Source organism: Coregonus lavaretus (assembly GCF_964263955.1).
Source record: "Coregonus lavaretus genome assembly, chromosome: 23".
NCBI lineage: Eukaryota > Metazoa > Chordata > Actinopteri > Salmoniformes > Salmonidae > Coregonus > Coregonus lavaretus.
This window is the reverse complement of record NC_140010.1, coordinates 34147553-34169439: the sequence shown is the minus strand read 5'-3', so window position 1 is coordinate 34169439 and position 21887 is coordinate 34147553. Positions and strand designations below refer to the sequence as shown.

Genomic DNA, 21887 nt, shown 5'->3' with positions numbered 1-21887 from the left:
GGTTGGATACATTAACCTCTGAAGGTAAATAATGTACTTACATTCAGTAATCTTGCTCTGATTTGTCATCCTGAGGGTCCCAGAGATAAAATGTAGCATAGTTTTGTTTGATAAAATCAATTTGTATATTCAACGCTGCTGGGTTTTTCATGCTCAACAGTTTCCCGTGGATATCAAGAATGGTCCACCACCCAAAGGACATCCAGCCAACTTGACAAAACTGTGGGAAGCATTGGAGTCAACATGGGCCAGCATCCCTGTGGAACACTTTCGACACCTTGTAGAGTCCATGCCCCTGACGAATTGAGGATGTTCTGAGTGTATATGTCAACATAATGTAAATATATAGCGACTGTTTTACGTTTTAGTCATTTAGCAGACGCTCTTATCCAGAGCGACTTACAGGAGCAATTAGGGTTAAGTGCCTTGCTCAAGGGCACACTGACAGATTTTTCACCAAATCAGCTCGGAGATTCGAACCATCGACCTTTACTGGCCCAATGCTCTTAACCACTAGGCTACCTGCCGCCTACCTGCCGACTGTCAATTGAGTGTAAATTCAATAACCAAACTCAACATGCAATTAAAATGTTCCAAGCGTAGTTCCCAACAAGCATCAAACCTTTATTTTTTAAAGGGCATGATAACCAAATCTAGTCTTATGATTCACTGTACACATAATACTAACCACATATCTGGTAGCTACAATTATCTCATATAGTACAAATTGATTAAATTGAGGGGCCCCTCTGTGAGAAATGAGAGTGCCCCTCCATTACCAAACCATATTCATGTTCCATCTTAACAACATGTTTATTTTCCCTGTTCATGCTCAGAACATGACCCAGATGTGCACAGCCTCTTGAGAAGTGCCATCCCCAGAACCCCCCCCCCATCCCTGGCTCTCTCACATTGATCCAGATGTCGGTGGTCTCCTCGTAGATGATGTAGGGGTGGACGTCCTCGGGCACGGCCTCCAGGCTCTCCTGCCTCTGGGCCAGGTCGTCTGTGATGGGGATGAAGAGGGCCGGGGGAAGCAGGACCAGCTGGAGTCTCCTCTGACTGCGGTCCAGCAGCACAGCCCAACCACTGGAGTGGGAGACAGAGAGACACTTTACCTCACTGACTGAATCCTCTACAGTACACAAGGCTAATGCAAATTTGCTCGGCTCGAAGCCAGTTCCACAGCGGATTTATACCTGGGAGACCAGGTGGGTGCAATTAATCATCAGGTAGAACAGAAACCCAGCTGTACCACGGACCTCCAGGAATCCAATTTGAATACCCCTGCAGTAAAATAATGCTTTGTCCAACATCAACACCTTGTACTTTCTTCTATTCCAAACTACAGATGGCAGCTAACCTGGTCCTGGAGCGATAGGGTACAGCAAGGTTCCCCAACTGGTGGCTCGCGGGTTGAATTTGGCCCGTGGGTGATTTTATTTCTGAGCAAAAAATAAATATACACTACATGACCAAAAGTATGTGGACACGTGCTTGTCGAACATCTCATTCCAAAACCATGGGCATTAATATGGAGTTGGTCCCCCCTTTGCTGTTATAACAGCCTCCACTCTTCTAGAAAGGCTTTCCACTAGATGTTGGAACATTTCTGTGGGGACTTCAGCCACAAGAGCATTAGTGAGGTCAGGCACTAATGTTGGCCGATTAGGCCTGGCTCGCAGTCGGCGTTCCAATTCATCCCAAAGGTGTTCGATGTGGTTGAGGTCAGGGCTCTGTGCAGGCCAGTCAAGTTCTTCCACACCGATCTCAACAAACCATTTCTGTATGGACCTTGTTTTGTGCACAGGGGCATTGTCATGCTGAAACAGGAAAGGGCCTTCCCTAAACTGTTGCCACAAAGTTGAAAGCACAGAATCGTCTAGAATGTCATGGCATGCTATAGCCCGAACCATGAAAACCAGCCCCAGATCCTTATTCCTCCTCCACCAAACCTGACAGTTGGCACTATGCATTGGGGCAGGTAGGGTTCTCCTGGCATTCACCAAACCCAGATTATTCAGTTGGACTGCCAGATGGTGAAGCGTGATTCATCACTCCAGAGAACGCGTTTCCACTGCTCCAGAGTCCAATGGCGGCGAGCTTTACACCACTCCAGCCGACGCTTGGCATTGCGCATGGTGATCTTAGGCTTGTGTGCTGCTGCTCGACCATGGAAACCCATTTCATGAAGCTCCTGACGAACAGTTCTTGTGCTGACGTTGCTTCCAGAGGCAGTTTGGAACTTGGTAGGGAGTGTTGATGCCGAGGACAGACGATTTGTACGCGCTACATGCTTCATCACTTGGCAGTCCCGTTCTGTGAGCTTGTGTGGCCTACCACTTTGCGGCTCAACCGCTGTTGCTCCTAGACGTTTCAACTTCACAATAACAGCACTTACAGTTGACCGGGGCAGCTCTAGCAGGGCATAAATTTGACAAACTGACTAGTTGGAAAGGTGGCATCCTATGGCGGCGCCATGTTGAAAGTCACTGAGCTCTTCAGTAAGGCCATTCTACTGCCAATGTATGGAGATTGAATGGCTGTGTGCTCAATTTTATACACCTGTCAGCAACGGGTGTGGCTGAAATTGCTAAATCCATTCATTTTAAGTGCATTCGGAAACTGTTCAGACCGCTTGACTTTTTCCACATTGTTACTTTACAACCTTATTCTAAAATGGATTAAATAGTTTTTCCCCCCATCAATCTACGCACAACACCCCATTATGACAAAGCAAAAACAGATTCGTAGATTTTTTTGCAAAAGTATCTAAATAAATATCACAGTTACATAAGTATTCAGACCCTTTACTCAGAACTTTGTTGAAGCACCTTTGGCTGCGATTACAGCCTCGAGTCTTCTTGGGTATGACGCTACAAGCTTGGCACACCTGTATTTGGGGAGTTTCTCCCATTCTTCTCTGCAGATCCTCTCAAGCTCTGTCAGGCTGGATGGGGAGCGTCGCAGCACAGCTATTTTCAGGTCTCTCCAGAGATGTTCGATTGGGTTCAAGTCCGGGCTCTGGCTGGGCCACTCAAGAACATTCAGAGACTAGTTCCGAAGCAACTCCTGCGTTGTCTTGGCTGTGTGCTTAGGGTTGCGTTGTCCTGTTGGAAGGTGAAACTTTATCCCTGTCTGAGGTCCTGAGTGCTCTGGAGCAGGTTTTCATCAAAGATCTCTCTGTACTTTGCTCTGTTCATCTTTGCCTCGATCCTGACTAGTCTCCCAGTCCCTGCCGCTGAAAAACATCCCCAGAGCATGATGCTGCCACCACCATGCTTCACCGTAGGGATGGTGCCAGGTATCCTCCAGACGTGACGCTTGGCATTCAGGCCATAGAGTTCAATCTTGGTTTCATTAGACTGAGATTCTTTAGGTACCTTTTGGCAAACTCCAAGTGGGCTGTCATGTGCCATTTACTGAGGAGTGGCTTCCGTCTGGCCACTCTACCATAAAGGCCTGATTGGTGGAGTGCTGCAGAGATGGTTGTCCTTCTGGAAGCTTCTCCCATCTCTACAGAGGAACTCTGGAGCTCTGTCAGAGTGATCATCAGGTTCTTGGTCACCTCCCTGACCAAGGCGCTTCTCCCCCGATTGCTCAATTTGGCCGGGCGGCCAGCTAGGAAGAGTCTTGGTAGTTCCAAACTTCTTCCATTTAAGAATGATGGAGGCCACTGTGTTCTTGGGGACCTTCAATGCTGCATAACGTTTTTGGTACCCTTCCCCAAATATGTGCCTCAACACAATCCTGTCTCGGAGCTCTACAGATAATTCCTTTGACCTCATGGCTTGGTTTTTGCTCTGACATTCACTGTCAACTGTGGGACCTTTTATAGACAGGTGTGTGCCTTTCCAAATCATGTCCAATCAATTGAATTTACCACAGGTGGACTCCAATCAAGTTGTAGAAACATCTCAAGGATGATCAATGGAAACAGAATGCACCTGAGCTCAATTTCGAGTCTCATTGCAAAGGGGCTGAATACTTACAGTGCTATGAAAAAGTATTTGCCCCCTTTCTAATTTTCTCTACTTTTGCATATTTGTGATACTGAATGTTATCAGATCTTCAACCAAAACCTAATATTAGATAAAGGGAACATAAGTGAACAAATAACACAACAATTACATATTTATTTCATAAACAAAGTTATGCAACACCCAATTCCCCTGTGTGAAAAAGTAATTGCCCCCTTACACTCAATAACTGGTTGTGCCACCTTTAGCTGCAATGACTCCAACCAAATGCTTCCTGTAGTTGTTGATCAGTCTCTCACGTCACTGTGGAGGAATTTTGGCCCACTCTTCCATGCAGAACTGCTTTAACTCAGTGACGTGTGGGTTTTCAAGCATGAACTGCTCGTTTCAAGTCCTGCCACAACATCTCAATTGGGATTAGGTCTGGACTTTGACTAGGCCATTCCAAAACTTCCAATTTGTTGCTTTTTAGCTATTTTCATGTAGACTTGATTGTGTGTTTTGGATCATTGTCTTGCTGCATGACCCAGCTGCACTTCAGCTTCAGCTCACAGACAGATGGTCTGACATTCTCCTGTAGAATTCTCTGATACAGAGCAGAATTCATGGTTCCTTCTATTAAGGCAAGTCGTCCAGGTCCTGAGGCAGCAAAGCATCCCCAAACCATCACACCACCACCATGCTTGACCTTTGATATGATGTTCTTACTGTGGAATGCAGAGTTTGGTTTTCGCCAGGCATTACTGGAACCATGTCGTCCAAAAAGTTATACTTTTGAACCATCTATCCATAGAACGTTCTTCCAAGAGTCTTGATGATCATCCAGGTGCTTTTTGGCAAACTTGAGTCAACTTTTTGGACAACACGGGTCCCATTATACCTGGTGAAAACCAAACACTGCATTCCACAGTAAGAATATCATATCAAAGGTCAAGCATGGTGGTGGTGGTGTGATGGTTTGGGGATGCTTTGCTGCCTCAGGACCTGGACGACTTGCCTTAATAGAAGGAACCATGAATTATTCTCTGTATCAGATAATTCTACAGGAGAATGTCAGACCATCTGTCTGTGAGCTGAAGCTGAAGTGCAGCTGGGTCATGCAGCAAGACAATGATCCAAAACCCACAATCAAGTCTACATGAAAATTGCTAAAAAGCAACAAATTGGAAGTTTTGGAATGGCCTAGTCAAAGTCCAGACCTAATCTCAATTGAGATGTTGTGGCATGACTTGAAACGAGCAGTTCATGCTTGAAAACCCACACGTCACCGAGTTAAAGCAGTTCTGCATGGAAGAGTGGGCCAAAATTCCTCCACAGCGACGTGAGAGACTGATCAACAACTACAGGAAGCATTTGGTTGGAGTCATTGCAGCTAAAGGTGGCACAACCAGTTATTGAGTGTAAGGGGGCAATTACTTTTTCACACAGGGGAATTGGGTGTTGCATAACTTTGTTTATGAAATAAATGAAATAAATATGTAATTGTTGTATTATTTGTTCACTTATGTTCCCTTTATCTAATATTAGGTTTTGGTTGAAGATCTGATAACATTCAGTATCACAAATATGCAAAAGTAGAGAAAATTAGAAAGGGTGCAAATACTTTTTCATAGCACTATATATATATATATATATATACAGTGGGGAAAAAAAGTATTTAGTCAGCCACCAATTGTGCATGTTCTCCCACTTAAAAAGATGAGAGAGGCCTGTAATTTTCATCATAGGTACACGTCAACTATGACATACAAATTTAGAAAAAAAAATCCAGAAAATCACATTGTAGGATTTTTTATGAATTTATTTGCAAATTATGGTGGAAAATAAGTATTTGGTCACCTACAAACAAGCAAGATTTCTGGCTCTCACAGACCTGTAACTTGTTCTTTAAGAGGCACCTCTGTCCTCCACTCATTACCTGTATTAATGGCACCTATTTGAACTTGTTATCAGTATAAAAGACACCTGTCCACAACCTCAAACAGTCACACTCCAAACTACACTATGGCAAAGACATACAAGACCACTGATAATCTCCCTCGATCTGGGGCTCCACGCAAGATCTCACCCCGTGGGGTCAAAATGATCACAAGAACGGTGAGCAAAAATCCCAGAACCACACGGGGGGACCTAGTGAATGACCTGCAGAGAGCTGGGACCAAAGTAACAAAGCCTACCATCAGTAACACACTACGCCGCCAGGGACTCAAATCCTGCAGTGCCAGACGTGTCCCCCTGCTTAAGCCAGTACATGTCCAGGCCCGTCTGAAGTTTGCTAGAGTGCATTTTGATGATCCAGAAGAGGATTGGGAGAATGTCATATGGTCAGATGAAACCAAAATAGAACTTTTTGGTAAAAACTCAACTCGTCGTGTTTGGAGGACAAAGAATGCTGAGTTGCATCCAAAGAACACCATACCTACTGTGAAGCATGGGGGTGGAAACATCATGCTTTGGGGCTGTTTTTCTGCAAAGGGACCAGGACGACTAATCCGTGTAAAGGAAAGAATGAATGGGGCCATGTATCGTGAGATTTTGAGTGAAAACCTCCTTCCATCAGCAAGGGCATTGAAGATGAAACGTGGCTGGGTCTTTCAGCATGACAATGATCCCAAACACACCGCCCGGGCAACGAAGGAGTGGCTTCGTAAGAAGCATTTCAAGGTCCTGGAGTGGCCTAGCCAGTCTCCAGATCTCAACCCCATAGAAAATCTTTGGAGGGAGTTGAAAGTCCGTGTTGCCCAGCGACAGCCCCAAAACATCACTGCTCTAGAGGAGATCTGCATAGAGGAATGGGCCAAAATACCAGCAACAGTGTGTGAAAACCTTGTGAAGACTTACAGAAAACGTTTGACCTGTGTCATTGCCAACAAAGGGTATATAACAAAGTATTGAGAAACTTTTGTTATTGACCAAATACTTATTTTCCACCATAATTTGCAAATAAATTCATTAAAAATCCTACAATGTGATTTTCTGGATTTTTGTTTATCATTTTGTCTGTCATAGTTGATGTGTACCTATGATGGAAATTACAGGCCTCTCTCATCTTTTTAAGTGGGAGAACTTGCACAATTGGTGGCTGACTAAATACTTTTTGTCCCCACTGTATATACACACTGAGTGTACAAAACATTAGGAACACCTTCCTAATATTGAGTTGGGGCATGGACTCTACACACTCAAACTGGTGCACCTGGTACCTACTACCAAATATTATAACTGTTTGGGCTTCTTGCGGTCAATTTGCAGTCTACAAATGATTTTTAATTATGTTCCGGCCCCCTGACCATCCGCTCAAGAAGAAATCGTCCCGCGGCTGAATCTAGTTGATGATTCCTGGTGTACAGGCTTGTGTTTGAGGTCAACACTGACACAACTGATTAAACTAATCAACTAACACCTACACAACACTAGTAGCTTTCTTCCAAGTTGGGAATCAGTTGTACATCCCCCAGCTTTAACCAATATAAGCCAAAAAAGAAACAGAGGTCAAGACTAGTGCGTTCCCTGGGGAAACATTATGCTATAACACTCACTATTTGCCGTCACTCGTCCATCCTGCCCGGGCGATGTACTCTGCCCCGGGGAACAGGGAGGTGAAGGGGAGAACCAGCTCCTTGTTTTGGATGCTCATGATCTATAGACACACACACAGACAGACAGACACACAGACAGACACACAGACATACACACAGACATACACACAGACATACACACAGACATACACTGAATTAGTCTCCTCATAAACACAATGCAGGGAGCAGAGAGAGAAATAAGAGAACGAAAGAGAGAGAAGTTGAAAGCAGATGCAACTTACTTTGCCTTGGTTGTTAGTCTTTATCTCTGCCAGTTTGAGGGTGGTTTGGGGGTTTTTACTGCCTAGAAAAATATAAACATTCAGATTATAGATAGAGGGAAAAGAAAATTCTTGGTCTACTCTTGAAATGAACTTATGTGTGTTACTACATACACATACTGTACAATCCTACATGAGCAGGCCTTAACCTGCGCCAGGGGGACTCAACCTGCGCCAGGGGGACTCAACCTGCGCCAGGGGGACTCAACCTGCGCCAGGGGGACTCAACCTGCACCAGGGGGACTCAACCTGCGCCAGGGGGACTCACCTGTGCGGGGGTATCTGTAGGCATCGGTCTTCCGCTCCTCCAGGGCTGGAGAGGGAACATGAATGATCTCTACCTCCGTCTCATCCACCTCTTCATACAGCAGACGCAGGGTTTTCCCCCCTTCTGAGTCTAACAGAAGAGATAAGCAGGTTAGACAGGTGGACCTCATGTTCTTGAAAATGCATACAGATACAGCTAGCGTTTATGACAAACATCTTCATGATGAGTGTCTGGGGCAGGTTGAAGCCTGTATAATGTTCATCAAAGCATGACTGATTGACTGACTGACAGACTATTTGATTATAGAGGAGCTCAATTTCTCACATGAAAGTGGGTACTGCTCTACTCATATGGAAGGAGTGATAGATGGTGACCCTACTCACCCTCTACGGCAGATGGACTCCACCAGTAGCCAGTGAAGCGATCAAACTCCTCCTGGATCACAAACGTGGCCACGCCCGCAGACTTGGGGTCCTCCTTCACATTATCCAGACCTGACCCAGGGAGAGGGGATTAATTCATTTTATTAAATCTATGCAGTGCCAGCAACATGGCATAGAGAATGTTTACAATTCCATACAACTACAGTACACAAACGTCCAACAGTTGCTGACCCCTCTGACCTTTGTGACAGAAGGTGAGTCTCCTCTCCTCCCCAGACTTGATGTTAGCCAGCCACAGGTCGTTGTTGTTGATAAATGCAATGAAGTTGGGCTCTCCTGGGGAGATCTTGGGGTCCATGCGGGTCCCTGAGCACTGTGTCTTAATCTCCACTGGCTTCATGGGGGCAGACTGCTTTTAAATCAGGAAACACACTCTCAGTGTACAGGGTCGTATTCATTAGGCACCAAACGTTACAAAACAGACTGAAACAGGGACGACCTCGACTTGTCCAATAGAACTGCTTATTTTCTAATGAATACAACCCTGAAGACACTTATCCATATATTACAGCAACAGTCATTCATTGCGGTGGCTTTGGGTGCTGTGCAGTTCATGCACTAATGCTTATCTCATGCACGAATGCTTATCGCAACTACAGGATTTTAAAATGACATTTAATGATGTAGATAACAATCCAACAATTGTCATAATTGAACCACAACAGGAGATAATCAAAGACTGCTTGCAATGATAGATTCAGTCTTAGACTGATATTTTAGTTTGAACAGCGAGGCAGGCAATGTTTACAAAATAACATAACGGTAGGTATGTCTGCTAAATTATGTAAATGTATGTGTCAAATCGAACCCATATAGCCAACCTATTTTCTAGAATCTATAAACTAACCACATCTTCAGAGAACTAAGGGAAGAAGAGAGCGTAAAGCTCTAGAAAGCACTATAAAAGTTACTCTAACGCACTTACAGTGTCTTACAAAAGTAATCAGACCACTTGGATTTCTACACATTTTGTGTTACAAAGTGGGATAAAAATGTATTTCATTGTCATTTTTTGATCAACAATCTACACAAAATACTCTGTAATGTCAAAAATTTTTATTTTTTTATTATGTATAACTAAAATATAGTTGTTGCATAAGTATTCAGTCCCTTTGCTTAGGCAAGCCTAAATTAGTTCAGGAGTAAAATTTGGCATAACAAATCACATAATAAAGTTACATGGACTCACTCTGTGTGAAATAATAGGGGTTGGCATGATTTTTGAATGACTAAGCCTTCCTCTGTCCCCCATACATACAACATCTACAGTGCTATGAAAAAGTATTTGCCCCCTTTCTAATTTTCTCTACTTTTGCATATTTGTGATACTGAACGTTATCAGATCTTCAACCAAAACCTAATATTAGATAAAGGGAACATAAGTGAACAAATAACACAACAATTACATATTTATTTAATAAACAAAGTTATGCAACACGCAATTCCCCTGTGTGAAAAAGTAATTGCTCCCTTACACTTAATAACTGGTTGTGCCACCTTTAGCTGCATTGACTCCAACCAAATGCTTCCTGTAGTTGTTGATCAGTCTCTCACGTCGCTGTGGAGGAATTTTGGCCCACTCTTCCATACAGAACTGCTTTAACTCAGTGACGTGTGGGTTTTCAAGCATGAACTGCTCGTTTCAAGTCCTGCCACAACATCTGAATTGGGATTAGGTCTGGACTTTGACTAGGTCATTCCAAAACTTCCAATTTGTTGCTTTTTAGCAATTTTCATGTAGACTTGATTGTGTGTTTTGGATCATTGTCTTGCTGCATGACCCAGCTGCGCTTCAGCTTCAGCTCACAGACGGATGGTCTGACATTCTCCTGTAGAATTCTCTGATACAGAGCAGAATTCATGGTTCCTTCTATTAAGGCAAGTCGTCCAGGTCCTGAGGCAGCAAAGCATCCCCAAACCATCACACCACCACCACCATGCTTGACCTTTGGTATGATGTTCTTACTGTGGAATGCAGTGTTTGGTTTTCGCCAGGCATAATGGGACCCATCTCGTCCAAAAAGTTGACTCAAGTTTGCCAAAAAGCACCTGGATGATCATCAAGACTCTTGGAAGAACGTTCTTTTTGGACGACACGGTTCCAGTAATGCCTGGCGAAAACCAAACTCTGCATTCCACAGTAAGAACATCATACCAAAGGTTGATGTCTAGCCATGATCCACAACATCTTGACAGCTTGAAGAATTTTATAATAATAATAATGGGCGAATATTGCATAATCCAGGTGTGCAAAGCTCTTAGACTTTCCCAAGAACACTCACAGCTGTAATTGATCCCAAAGGTGTTTCTAACATGTATTGACTCTGAATACTTATGCAATGACTATTTTTATTAATCTAAAAAATAAAAGTTAGAATTTGTCTTCCACTTTGACATTAGAGTATTTTGTGATAGATTGTTGACAAAAAAATGACAATTAAATCCATTTTTATCTCACTTTGTAACATGTGAAGAAACCCAAGAGGTTTGAATACTTTTTCATACCAAGACGTTTTTCTGCCAACTTTACCACGCCTTTTCTATTCATCTGAAAGGTATTGCCGGCAACAAAGCCTGTACTTTTATTTCCGGCAACCGACCTAGTCACAGTTGCTGTAATGTATTTAAAAGTCCCACCAACCCCCTCATCTTACCATCTTTGGTATGCATGAAATCATGAACATTATATTGTTGTCCAACATTAAACTTGTCAATCACACAGATTCACAGAAATGCTTTTAATGCATTTATTCTCTCCATTTAAATGTATGTAGTGCTGTCCTTGAGCGGTGATTGTCTATTGTCACAGTAATGGTTTGGCATTTACCATGGGGGAATGCACACTGCCATTTAATCTTTTTTTCTTGACTTTAACAGGTAAATATTTAAAGGCCCTTATATTTAGTTAATAAATTATAGTTTAATATGCATACGTTTCTAACTTAAACAACAAATCGCTAGTAGGCTATCTCTGTCTTCAGACATAATAAATGTTGGGGGGTTTGAAGGAAGAGAAAGCGCGCGATGGTGTGATCACATCCAAAGTGGATCAAAAAAGCAACTTCCTGAAATCACCCTATAGAGGTCAATTATTATTTATTTTTTATACAACTTTTGTTACATGACAGCGGTTCCACACGTTCGTGACACTCAAGTTGTGTGGGAAAAATATTATTTATATTTTATTCTGTTATATCCATTATATAAATTCTTACTATAAAATATAGGCCCTATGTGTGTTGACTGATCAGGGCAGGGGAATGTAGGCTAAGTGTGTCTCTTGTCTGTTTAATGAACAAAATTAAATAATCATTTGCACAGACCAGTAATATAATTAAACTCAAAATATACCATTCTATTGAAAATAAATTGTATTAGTTGTATGTTTCTTAGGAACTGCATAAACAAATTAATAATGGATTTCTTTGTCTAGCCAGCTCATACAATTACCAGAACATATCTGACAACGTTTTGAGTTGCCAACTTTTTATTCACCATACAGGAAAATACAAGGTAATTATTTACAAGGTGGCTCTAGCAAGCTGCTAACTCACTGTTGTGAATGTGAAGAAATTAAAGCAGTGGATGGTCTAAATTTAAATGGAGGAATTTAGAACTGCTGATGTAGAAAGCTTTATAAATACACTTGTTTGATGATAAAGGGGGGTAAAACTCACAATGAAGCCGTTGCTGCCCCCGTCCTGACAATAGAAGAGGCTGTTGCTGGCCTGGAAGAGGAACAGGCCGGTCTGGGTGTGGTAGTCGTAGGAGGTGATCCCAAACGCTCCCAGACGCTTACGCTCCCTAAGCAGCTCCTCTTCCCGGGAATAGGCCCCCTGGTGCGGGGTGGCCTGGAAGTGTTGGAAAGATGGAAAAGCAATTTTGCAATCATTATAATCATTTTATGATTATTCAATGGTTATTTAATCGTCATTGTCTGGAGTTTTTGTGGGTGTCTGTTTACGTCTGTGATGTAGTCATAAAAAATAGGTGGGTCGCCGGTCTGATCGCCGGTCGCGGTGAAAAAGGTATACTTTCAATGCTTTTTTTCTGCAAAAGGTAGGTAAACTGTCAAAGTGGGTAAACTGCGTTTACTTGCATTTACCCTCCACTGCAGCTCTGTTCGTTCCACTTTCCTATGTGTCTCCTGGCTTCGGGTCTTGTTATATTGTTCTGTACATTGCTAGCAAATTAGCAACGTAACCAGACAACTTTTTTACAGAACGCTTGAGATGCTTCTCTTATGAGCATAATAACTGTAGTATATTTTATTAGTATTCCCTTGGGTATATGATTCTGTACAATCTCTTGTTACCAGGTTTGGATTAGGGATGAATTCCGGTGACATGGATACCAAGATTTCCCAACCAAGTTCCTTCCTGTTTCCCGTGAAAAAATAACAACGGGAACAGCCTACCATATTTACTCAACATAAAGTCACTTACAATACTTTTATAAATTGCATTGACGACCATCATTTGAAGGCTACACGCAACCTCTCAACACAGGCAATCTCCATCTCACATTAACAAATCTCCTAAAGATTTGGCATGGGTCCTCAGATCCTCAAAAAGTTATACAGCTGCACCATCGAGAGCATCCTGCCTGGTTGCATCACCGCCTGGTATGGCAACTGCTCGGCCTCCGACTGCAAGGCGCCACAGAGGGTAGTGTGTACGGCCCAGTACATCACTGGCGCCAAGATTCCTGCCATCCAGGACCTCTATACCAGGCAGTGTCAGAGGAAGGCCCTAAAAATTGCCAAAGACTCCAGCCACTCTAGTCATAGACTGTTCTCTCTGCTACCGCACGGCAAGCGGTACTGGAGCGCCAAGTCTAGGTCCAAAAGGCTTCTTAACAGCTTCTACCCCCAAGCCATAAGACTGCTGAACAGCTAATCAAATGGCTACCTGGATTATTTGCACGGACCCCTTTTTTTTTTTTTACACTGCTGCTACTGGCTGTTTACTATCTATGCATAGTCACTTTACCCCTACCTACATGTACATATCACCTCAATTACCACGACTAACCTGTACCCCCGCACATTGACTCGGTACCGGTACCCCCTGTATATAGCCTCGTTATTGTTATTTTATTGTTGCTCGTTTATTTTTTACTTTATTTAGTAAATATTTTTCCGAACTCTTATTTTTCTTAAAAACTGTATTGTTGGTTAAGGGCTTGTAAGTAAGCATTTCACGGTAAGGTCTACACCTGTTGTATTTGGCGCATGTGACAAATAAAAATTGATTTGATTTGATAAATGTAGCTGTGTGGCACTAGCAGAGGCTCTAAAATATCAACTGCGGCACTCACTGCACCTAAACTATACCGAAACTAATTTCACACATAATAATAGATGTACCCTAAAACCAATATTAAATTGACAATAGTCTGATAGGTGACAACATGAATTGTGAAATTGTGAATGAAGAGACTTATGAACAGTGCAGCGTTTGTAGGCTAATTGACACAGATGCAGGGAACAGAGCAAATGCTTATTCTTACCAAAAAGAGATTTTTTCAAATGCTCCTGAAGAGACGCATGCAAGAGAGCATGGGCCATAGACCGTATGGCACGGGATTGACTAGTTAGATATGTGGTGAATTGATCAACCGCGGCGCTATCCATGGTGCTGAATCTCCGCTTTTGCTGCTATTGCGTTCCTGTTTATTTTGCGCAGCATCGGATATGCCACAATAAGCAGGTTATCATAAAGTAAAAACAGCCACAACCCTTCCAAATTCCCCTGATAGCCAGGTGCAAGGGGATAGTTAAGGACCTAACAAGCTGGCTGACATCTTTCAGTCAAAGGTAGGCTAAAACAGATCTAATTTTCACTAGGCTGTAATAACCTCATCATTACCAGTCGGCAAACAGTGCTTCATAGGCCTACATTAAAACTAGGCTACATTAACGAAATAGCCTAGTGTGGTTACAGAGAACTTTGAGTTGATTCAATTACAGCAAATACAACAAGAAACACTTTGATTCCTGTGAATATGTACCAATTTACAGTGGTATTATCATGTCACATTTTTGGGGGTGGTATTATATAGCATTTCCGGTTTGAACGGGAATACCGGGATGCCCGGGAGGGGCTTGCAATTTTCTCTGGAAGGAAAATGTGTAAATTTCGGGAAAATATTCAACCCTAGTTTGGATGTCATTAGGTTTCAGTGGAACAAATTAGATAAGTGATATTCACCTGGAAGTGATCCAGCATCTGTTTCCACGACAACACCAAGAGGGCCTCTTTCCGGATCTTCTTGGGGATTTCTGAGTAGAGCAGTGAGTTCTCTCTACTTCCGTAAGGCATTCCTGATAGATAGAGAGACATTGGAAGTGAAAACTAGTTAAGTGATCAAGGTACAACTTGCAACATAGTGTAGTTAATTGAAAAACGTGCACATAACTCAATGAAGCACTGATTGAGCAATAGTGTGACGATCTTCAGTGGCAGATGGCCTTGGCTCACCGAGGTAGTACAGTCGATGGGAGTGGGGGCCTGACTCATAGTTTTTCTGCACAAACTGGAAGTCATGGGGCGCTTTGTTGGCGATCATTCCTGAGTATTTCCTGCTGCTGTGGATGATGTCACGCAGGCCATCCCACGAGTGCTTCTCCACATAGAACTGAGACGGCACATCCTCCATCTCCACCACCTCTGTGCTGTCTGTTAGCCCATCCACCGCCGTCATATTCACTTCGAAAGAACTGAGAGGGGGGAAGACACAACCCAAAGACAACACACTGGTAATTTACATGCTCACGAACAATGGCACTTGCATCTAGTATGGAAACGCACAGACAGAGACACAGACACACACAAATGTATTGGCCTACACAGTGGGTTTTCTAGCACAGTTTCCCAACCCTGGTCCTCGAGTACCCCAAACTGTTTCGATGTAGCCCTTGACAAACACACCTCATTCAACTCATTGAGGGCTTGATGATTAGTTGACAAGTTGAATCAGGTGTGCTTGTCCAGGGTTACAATTAAATGTGTACTGTTGGAGTACTGGAGGAGCGGGGTTGGGAAACACTGATCTAGCACTCCTATCTTCACAGGTCATTTGAACACACAAGGACACCATACCTTTTCCAGTAACCTTCTGTTTTGTCTTCACTCTATGCATTCACCGGCCAACAAGCCTCAACCAGATTCTGCAACCTAAAGTTAAACATTCAAATAAAAGGGTAAATCAATCTTATATAAATTGAACAACACCAACCTATAGATTCATTCTGAATCCATGTGTCTTAATCAATGTGACAATCCTGCATGCAGTAAAGGTTTGGTATACTTTTAGTCAATGAGAATTTTGCAACGTAAAGCTTCACTTTCTGAACATTCGAGATGTGTAGTCCACTTGTGTAGCTAGCATGACTGACTTTGTGCTAGCTAGCCAACGTTTAATTATTTCTGCGTTATGAAAGGAACTAGACACGGACACGAATGATCTGTTTAGTGTGTTAACACACTATTGGTAGTTTGTTGTAACCAAGTATTGGTGCTAAACTGTGTGTTATTGGATGCTAGCATGCTAGTTAGCTATGGTGTCATAGGATACGGTGCCCTGGGCGGTTTTCACAGAAGAATACTGTACCAAGTTAGCTAGCTGAATAAACTAAGTTAGAGTCTATTCCTAGAAAACATTGAACCGCTGTAGTTTACAACAATTATAATTTCTAAAGTGGAAGTTGGGAGAGTTATATTTGAGTGTTTCAGTAAAAGGTAAGTGAGGGAGGCCCTGCTCTCTCGCTTCCCCAGATGTTTAGGTAATTTTATTCCGATCTCTTTTGCATTATTGTAGGCTTTTCTGTAGCCTATCAACTATGCCTCTGTCTATCCCCGTTCTCTCCTCTCTGCACAGGCTATACAAACGCTTCACACCGCGTGTCTGCTGCCACTCTAATCTGGTGGTCCCTGCGCGCACGACCCACGTGGAGTTCCAGGTCTCCGGCAGCCTCTGGAACTGCCGGCCAACAAGGCAGTTCATCTTAGCCTATGCTACCCTCCAGTCCCTCGACTTCTTGGCGCTGACGGAAACATGGATTACCACAGAAAACACTGCTACTCATACTGCTCTTTCCTCGTCTGATCATGTGTTCTCGCATTCCCCGAGAGCATCTGGTCAGCGCGGCGGTGGCACAGGAATCCTCATCTCTCCCAAGTGGACATTCTCTCTTTTCCCCCTGATGGATCTGTCTATCTCCTCATTTGAATTCCATGCTGTCACAGTCACTAGCCCATTCAAGCTTAACATCCTTATCATTTATCGCTCTCCAGATTCCCTTGGAGAGTTCATCAATGAGCTTGACGCCTTGATAAGTTCCTTTCCTGAGGATGGCTCACCCCTCACAGTTCTGGGTGACTTTAACCTCCCTACGTCTGCCTTTGACTCATTTCTCTCTGCCTCCTTCTTTCCACTCCTTTCCTATTTTGACCTCACCGTCCACCCCTACTCACAAGGCAGGCAATACGCTTGACCTCATCTTTACTAGATGCTGTTCTTCTACTAATCTCACTGCAACTCCTCTCCAAGTCTCTGACCACTACTTTGTATCCTTTTCTCTCTCGCTCTCCTCCAACACTACTCACTCTGCCCCTACTCAGATGGTGATGTACCGTCGCAACCTTCGCTCTCTCTCTCCCGCTACTCTCTCCTCTTCCATCCTATCATCTCTTCCCTTTGCTAAATCCTTCTCCCTCCGATCTCCTGATTCTGCCTCCTCAACCCTCCTCTCCTCCCTTTCTGCATCTTTTGACTCTCTATGTCCCCTATCCTCCTGGCCGGCTCGGTCCTCCCCTCCTGCTCCGTGGCTTGACGACTCATTGCGAGCTCACAGAACAGGGCTCCGGGCAGCCGAGCGGAAATGGAGGAAAACTAGACTCCCTGCAGACCTGTCATCTTTTCACTCCCTCCTCTCTACATTTTCTTCCTCTGTTTCTGCTGCTAAAGCCACTTTCTACCACTCTAAATGTCAAGCCTCTGCCTCTAACCCTAGTAAGCTCTTTGCCACCTTCTCCACCCTGCTGAATCCTCCTCCTCCTCCTCCCTCTCTGTGGATGACTTCGTCAACCATTTTGAAAAGAAGGTTGACGACATCCGATCCTCATTTATTAAGTCAAATGACACCGCTGGTCCTGCTCACACTGCGCTACCCTATGCTTTGAGTTCTTTCTCCCCTCTCTCTCCAGATGAAATCTTGCGACTTGTTACGGCCGGCCGCCCAACAAGCTGCCTGCTTGACCCTATCCCCTCCTCTCTTCTCCAGACCATTTCCGGAAACCTTCTCCCTTACCTCACCTCGCTCATCAACTCATCCTTGACTGCTGGCTATGTCCCTTCCGTCTTCAAGAGAGCGAGAGTTGCACCCCTCCTCAAAAAACCTACACTCGATCCCTCTGATGTCAACAACTACAGACCAGTATCCCTTCTTTCTTTTCTCTCCAAAACTCTTGAGCGTGCCGTCTCTAACCAACTCTCCTGCTATCTCTCTCAGAATGACCTTCTTGAGCCAAACAAGTCAGGTTTCAAGACTGGTCATTCAACTGAGACTGCTCTTCTCTGTGTCACGGAGGCTCTCCGCACTGCTAAAGCTAACTCTCTCTCCTCTGCTCTTATCCTTCTAGACCTATCTGCTGCCTTTGATACTGTGAACCATCAGATCCTCCTCTCCACCCTCTCCGAGTTGGGCATCTCCGGCGCTGCTCACTCTTGGATTGCGTCCTACCTGACAGGTCGCTCCTACCAGGTGGCGTGGCGAGAATCTGTCTCCGCACCACGTGCTCTCACCACTGGTGTCCCCCAGGGCTCAGTTCTAGGCCCTCTCCTATTCTCTCTATACACCAAGTCACTTGGCTCTGTCATATCCTCACATGGTCTCTCCTATCATTGCTACGCAGATGACACACAATTAATTTTCTCCTTTCCCCCTTCTGATAACCAGGTGGCGAATGGCATCTCTGCATGTCTGGCAGACATATCAGTGTGGATGTCGGATCACCACCTCAAGCTGAACCTCAGCAAGACGGAGCTTCTATTCCTCCCGGGGTAGGACTGCCCGCTCCATGATCTCGCCATCACGGTTGACAACTCCATTGTGTCCTCCTCCCAGAGTGCAAAGAACCTTGGTGGACAACACCCTGTCGTTCTCCGCTAACATCAAAGCGATGACTCCATCCTGCAGGTTCATGCTCTACAACATTCGCAGAGTACGACCCTACCTTACACAGAAAGCAGCACAGGTCCTAATCCAGGCACTTGTCATCTTCCGTCTGGATTACTGCAACTCGGCGTTGGCTGAGCTCCCTGCCTGTGCCATTAAACCCCTACAACTTATCCAGAACGCTGCAGCCTGTCTGGTGTTCAACCTTCCCATGTTCTCACATGTTACCCCGCTCCTCCGCACACTCCACTGGCTTCCAGTTGAAGCTCGCATCTACTACAAAACCATGGTGCTTGCCTACGGAGCTGTGAGGGGAACGGCACCTATTTACCTTCAGGCTCTGATCCTACACCCAAATGAGGGCACTACGTTCATCCACCTCTGGCCTGCTAGCCCCCCTACCTCTACGGAAGCACAGTTCCCGCTCAGCCCAGTCAAAACTATTCGCTGCTCTGGCACCCCAATGGTGTAACAAGCTCCCCCACGATGCCAGGACAGCGGAGTCACTGACCACCTTCCGGAGGCACTTGAAACCCTACCTCTTTAAGGAATACCTGGAATAGTATAACAGTAATCCTTCTACACCCACCCTTCCCCAGTGGTGGTTGTCCCACTGGCTATCCTAAGTTGAATGCACCAATTTGTAAGCGACTGCTAAATGATTTAAATGTTAAATGGTAGAAGATAGCAGACGCATAAGGAATGTCCCACATTCCATTGGTGGTATTGTTGGATTTTACAGGAATGCATGACACCTTAGCTAACATACTGTATAGTGAAAGTAAAAACAAAGAAAATAAAAAAGTAAATAAATAAATGTGGTCTGTATGGAGAGGGTTGGGTTATCAGTTCTAAACATTTATTTTTCTTCTCCATACTGCCTGCAGCATGATCTATTTTGCCTGCGCGCATAGGCCTAAGTATATGACAGGAAGTTGTTGGTCGGAGCACGTATCCCGAGTCACCCGAGGAGCGCGTATTAATCGTGATGTAGAATTCATTGCGGCCAGCAGGTCAAACGAACCACTAAAATGAATGAGCTCACTCAGAAAAACAAATCATGACTCTCGAGTCAGTAAAAAGAGTTCGCAAACTGCACATCAACAATTTTGATACTAATGTTAGCAAGTGTGGCCCCAAGGTGTGCATATGGGCTATCAGAGTTGACATGGGCCAAGGTCCCCTTTGACTCTCTTTCCCACTGGGCACAAACTGGTTGAATCAACGTTGTTTCCACGTCATTTCAATGAAATGACCCTGAACCAACGTGGAATAGATGTTGAATTGACGTCTGTGCCCAGTGGGTTGTGTTGATGGGATTTCAGAGTACTTGCTATTCATCTATCATTCCCTTTCAGATTATGTGAAAGAGAAAACATTCAAGTATTGGATGTAAAGGGAATCTGAATACCAATTGCCATAGAATGCTCGGTGTCCATTGCACAAACCGACCTGCCATAACCCCTCAGCCCAGACTGTACAATTTCACATTGAAGGTCCAGAAGGAGCTGATGGGTGTGTAAACAATATGACAATTGCTCAAAATAGCCTTCTGGTAGGTTAGGGTATAGATGCAAATTGGTCCTAGATCTGCAAGGGACAATCAAGGGGAAAGGAAAATATGGGCAGGCTCGGGGGGTTGGATTAGGAATGGGTAGACATAAACTGCACCATACAGAAGAGGTACAAAGAAGTATCATTTCTGCATTTGGAAAGCAGGAAGTGATAGCTGACAAGCTGTTGTCATCCACACGTCGCCTGTCTTGGAACCTCATATTTGGAGCATAGACCATGTACACTGAGTATACCAAACATTAGGAACACCTTCCTAATACATTTCACCCCCTCTTTTCCCCTCAGAACAGCCTCAATTCGGCAGGGCATGGACTCTACAAGGTGTCGAAAGCGTTCCACAGGGATGCAGGCCCATGTTGACTCCAATGCTTCCCACAGTTGTCAAGTTGTCTGGATGTCCTTTGGGCGGTGGACCATTCTTGATACACACGGTAAACTGTTGAGCGTGAAAAACCCAGCAGCGTTGCAGTTCTTGACACAAACCGGTGCGCCTGGCACCTACTACCATATACCCGTTCAAAGGCACTTAAACCTTTTGTCTTGCCCATTCACCCTCTGAATGGCACACATACATAATCCATGTCTCAGTTGTCTCAAGGCTTAAAAATCCTTCTTTAACCTGTCTCCTCCCCTTCATCTACACTGTCTATGTGATGGAAAGAGCAGGTGTTATTTTGTATACTCAGTGTATATAAATGGAGTGATGACTACATAATCTGAGTCACTGTAATTTCCTCTCCCGTTCATAAAGATTTTAACTCAAATGTCTACCATTCTAAATATCAGATAGGTTGGTAGCTAAAATTGGGAAAGGAAAACAGGGAGGGGGGAATAATGTAATGACCAGTACGACATAGCCTAGTTAGTAGTTATCTTTGTTCTCATCAAGGGCCGGGGTCACAAAAACTAACTGTTTACTGTAGCTAGCTACAAGTTGGCAACAATGTCGTGATTAGCTACATTGTATCTCTAATAGAACGTACGTGTTACATCAAAAGCGCAATCTAGCTAGCTACATAATACCGCAACGTTTCCTAGCTAGGGTAGGATACATTGTAATATGACAGCTCTCTTAAAATGACAGTTCTCGGGTTTACCAGCTATGAGTTAGCTGGTTCCATAGTAAGCCTGTCACTCTAGCTACATCGTCCTGTCGGAAACGAGTTTAGAAGCGAATACTTACCAATCCGGCTACTACTTATTTCCTCAACTATCCTTGGCTTTACTAGCTATGTATTAAAATAAACAAATATTACTACTGCTAAAGGTTGTGTCCATGGCCCAGAATGTGTAATAATATAATCAGCGTCTCATCAGCGACACTAAGAAGTACTTCCGGGTCACGGAATTTCGAAAATGTTCAAAATAAAGGTCCCCCATGTAAAAGTAAAAAACCTGAATAGATGTCAAAAGGTTGTATTTATTCATGATATATGAAAAAGAATTGTCTAAACATGAACAATGATTCATATTTGTTCATATTTAAGTGACATTTGCATTAAATGTGGGTTTTAAATGCCCCCAATGAGAATTACTGTATATGGAATAAATATTGGCTTATAGAGCAAAAACTATTCTGGGT

The 21887-nt window shown here is 43.9% G+C and overlaps 1 protein-coding gene across 2 annotated transcripts in view; it reads right to left on the bottom strand.

Annotated features, from left to right (window-relative positions):
- Positions 1–21636, bottom strand: part of LOC311150727 (dipeptidyl peptidase 9-like) — a 35358-nt gene extending 13722 nt beyond the window's left edge. The window contains exons 1-11 of one of the 2 annotated variants that reach the window (XM_084188251.1): positions 21489–21636; positions 15654–15728; positions 15033–15271; positions 14763–14875; positions 12228–12401; positions 8731–8899; positions 8491–8601; positions 8108–8236; positions 7801–7862; positions 7520–7620; positions 912–1089 (exon numbers count right to left, since the gene is read on the bottom strand). In XM_084188251.1, coding sequence (XP_084044377.1) covers positions 912–1089; positions 7520–7620; positions 7801–7862; positions 8108–8236; positions 8491–8601; positions 8731–8899; positions 12228–12401; positions 14763–14875; positions 15033–15255 — 1260 coding nt within the window. In that variant the 5' untranslated portion in view covers positions 15256–15271; positions 15654–15728; positions 21489–21636. Of the gene's footprint in view, positions 1–911; positions 1090–7519; positions 7621–7800; positions 7863–8107; positions 8237–8490; positions 8602–8730; positions 8903–12227; positions 12402–14762; positions 14876–15032; positions 15272–15653; positions 15729–21488 lie in introns of both variants that reach the window. The other variant, XM_084188250.1, reaches the window with a different exon arrangement.
- Positions 21637–21887: the final 251 nt, after the last annotated feature.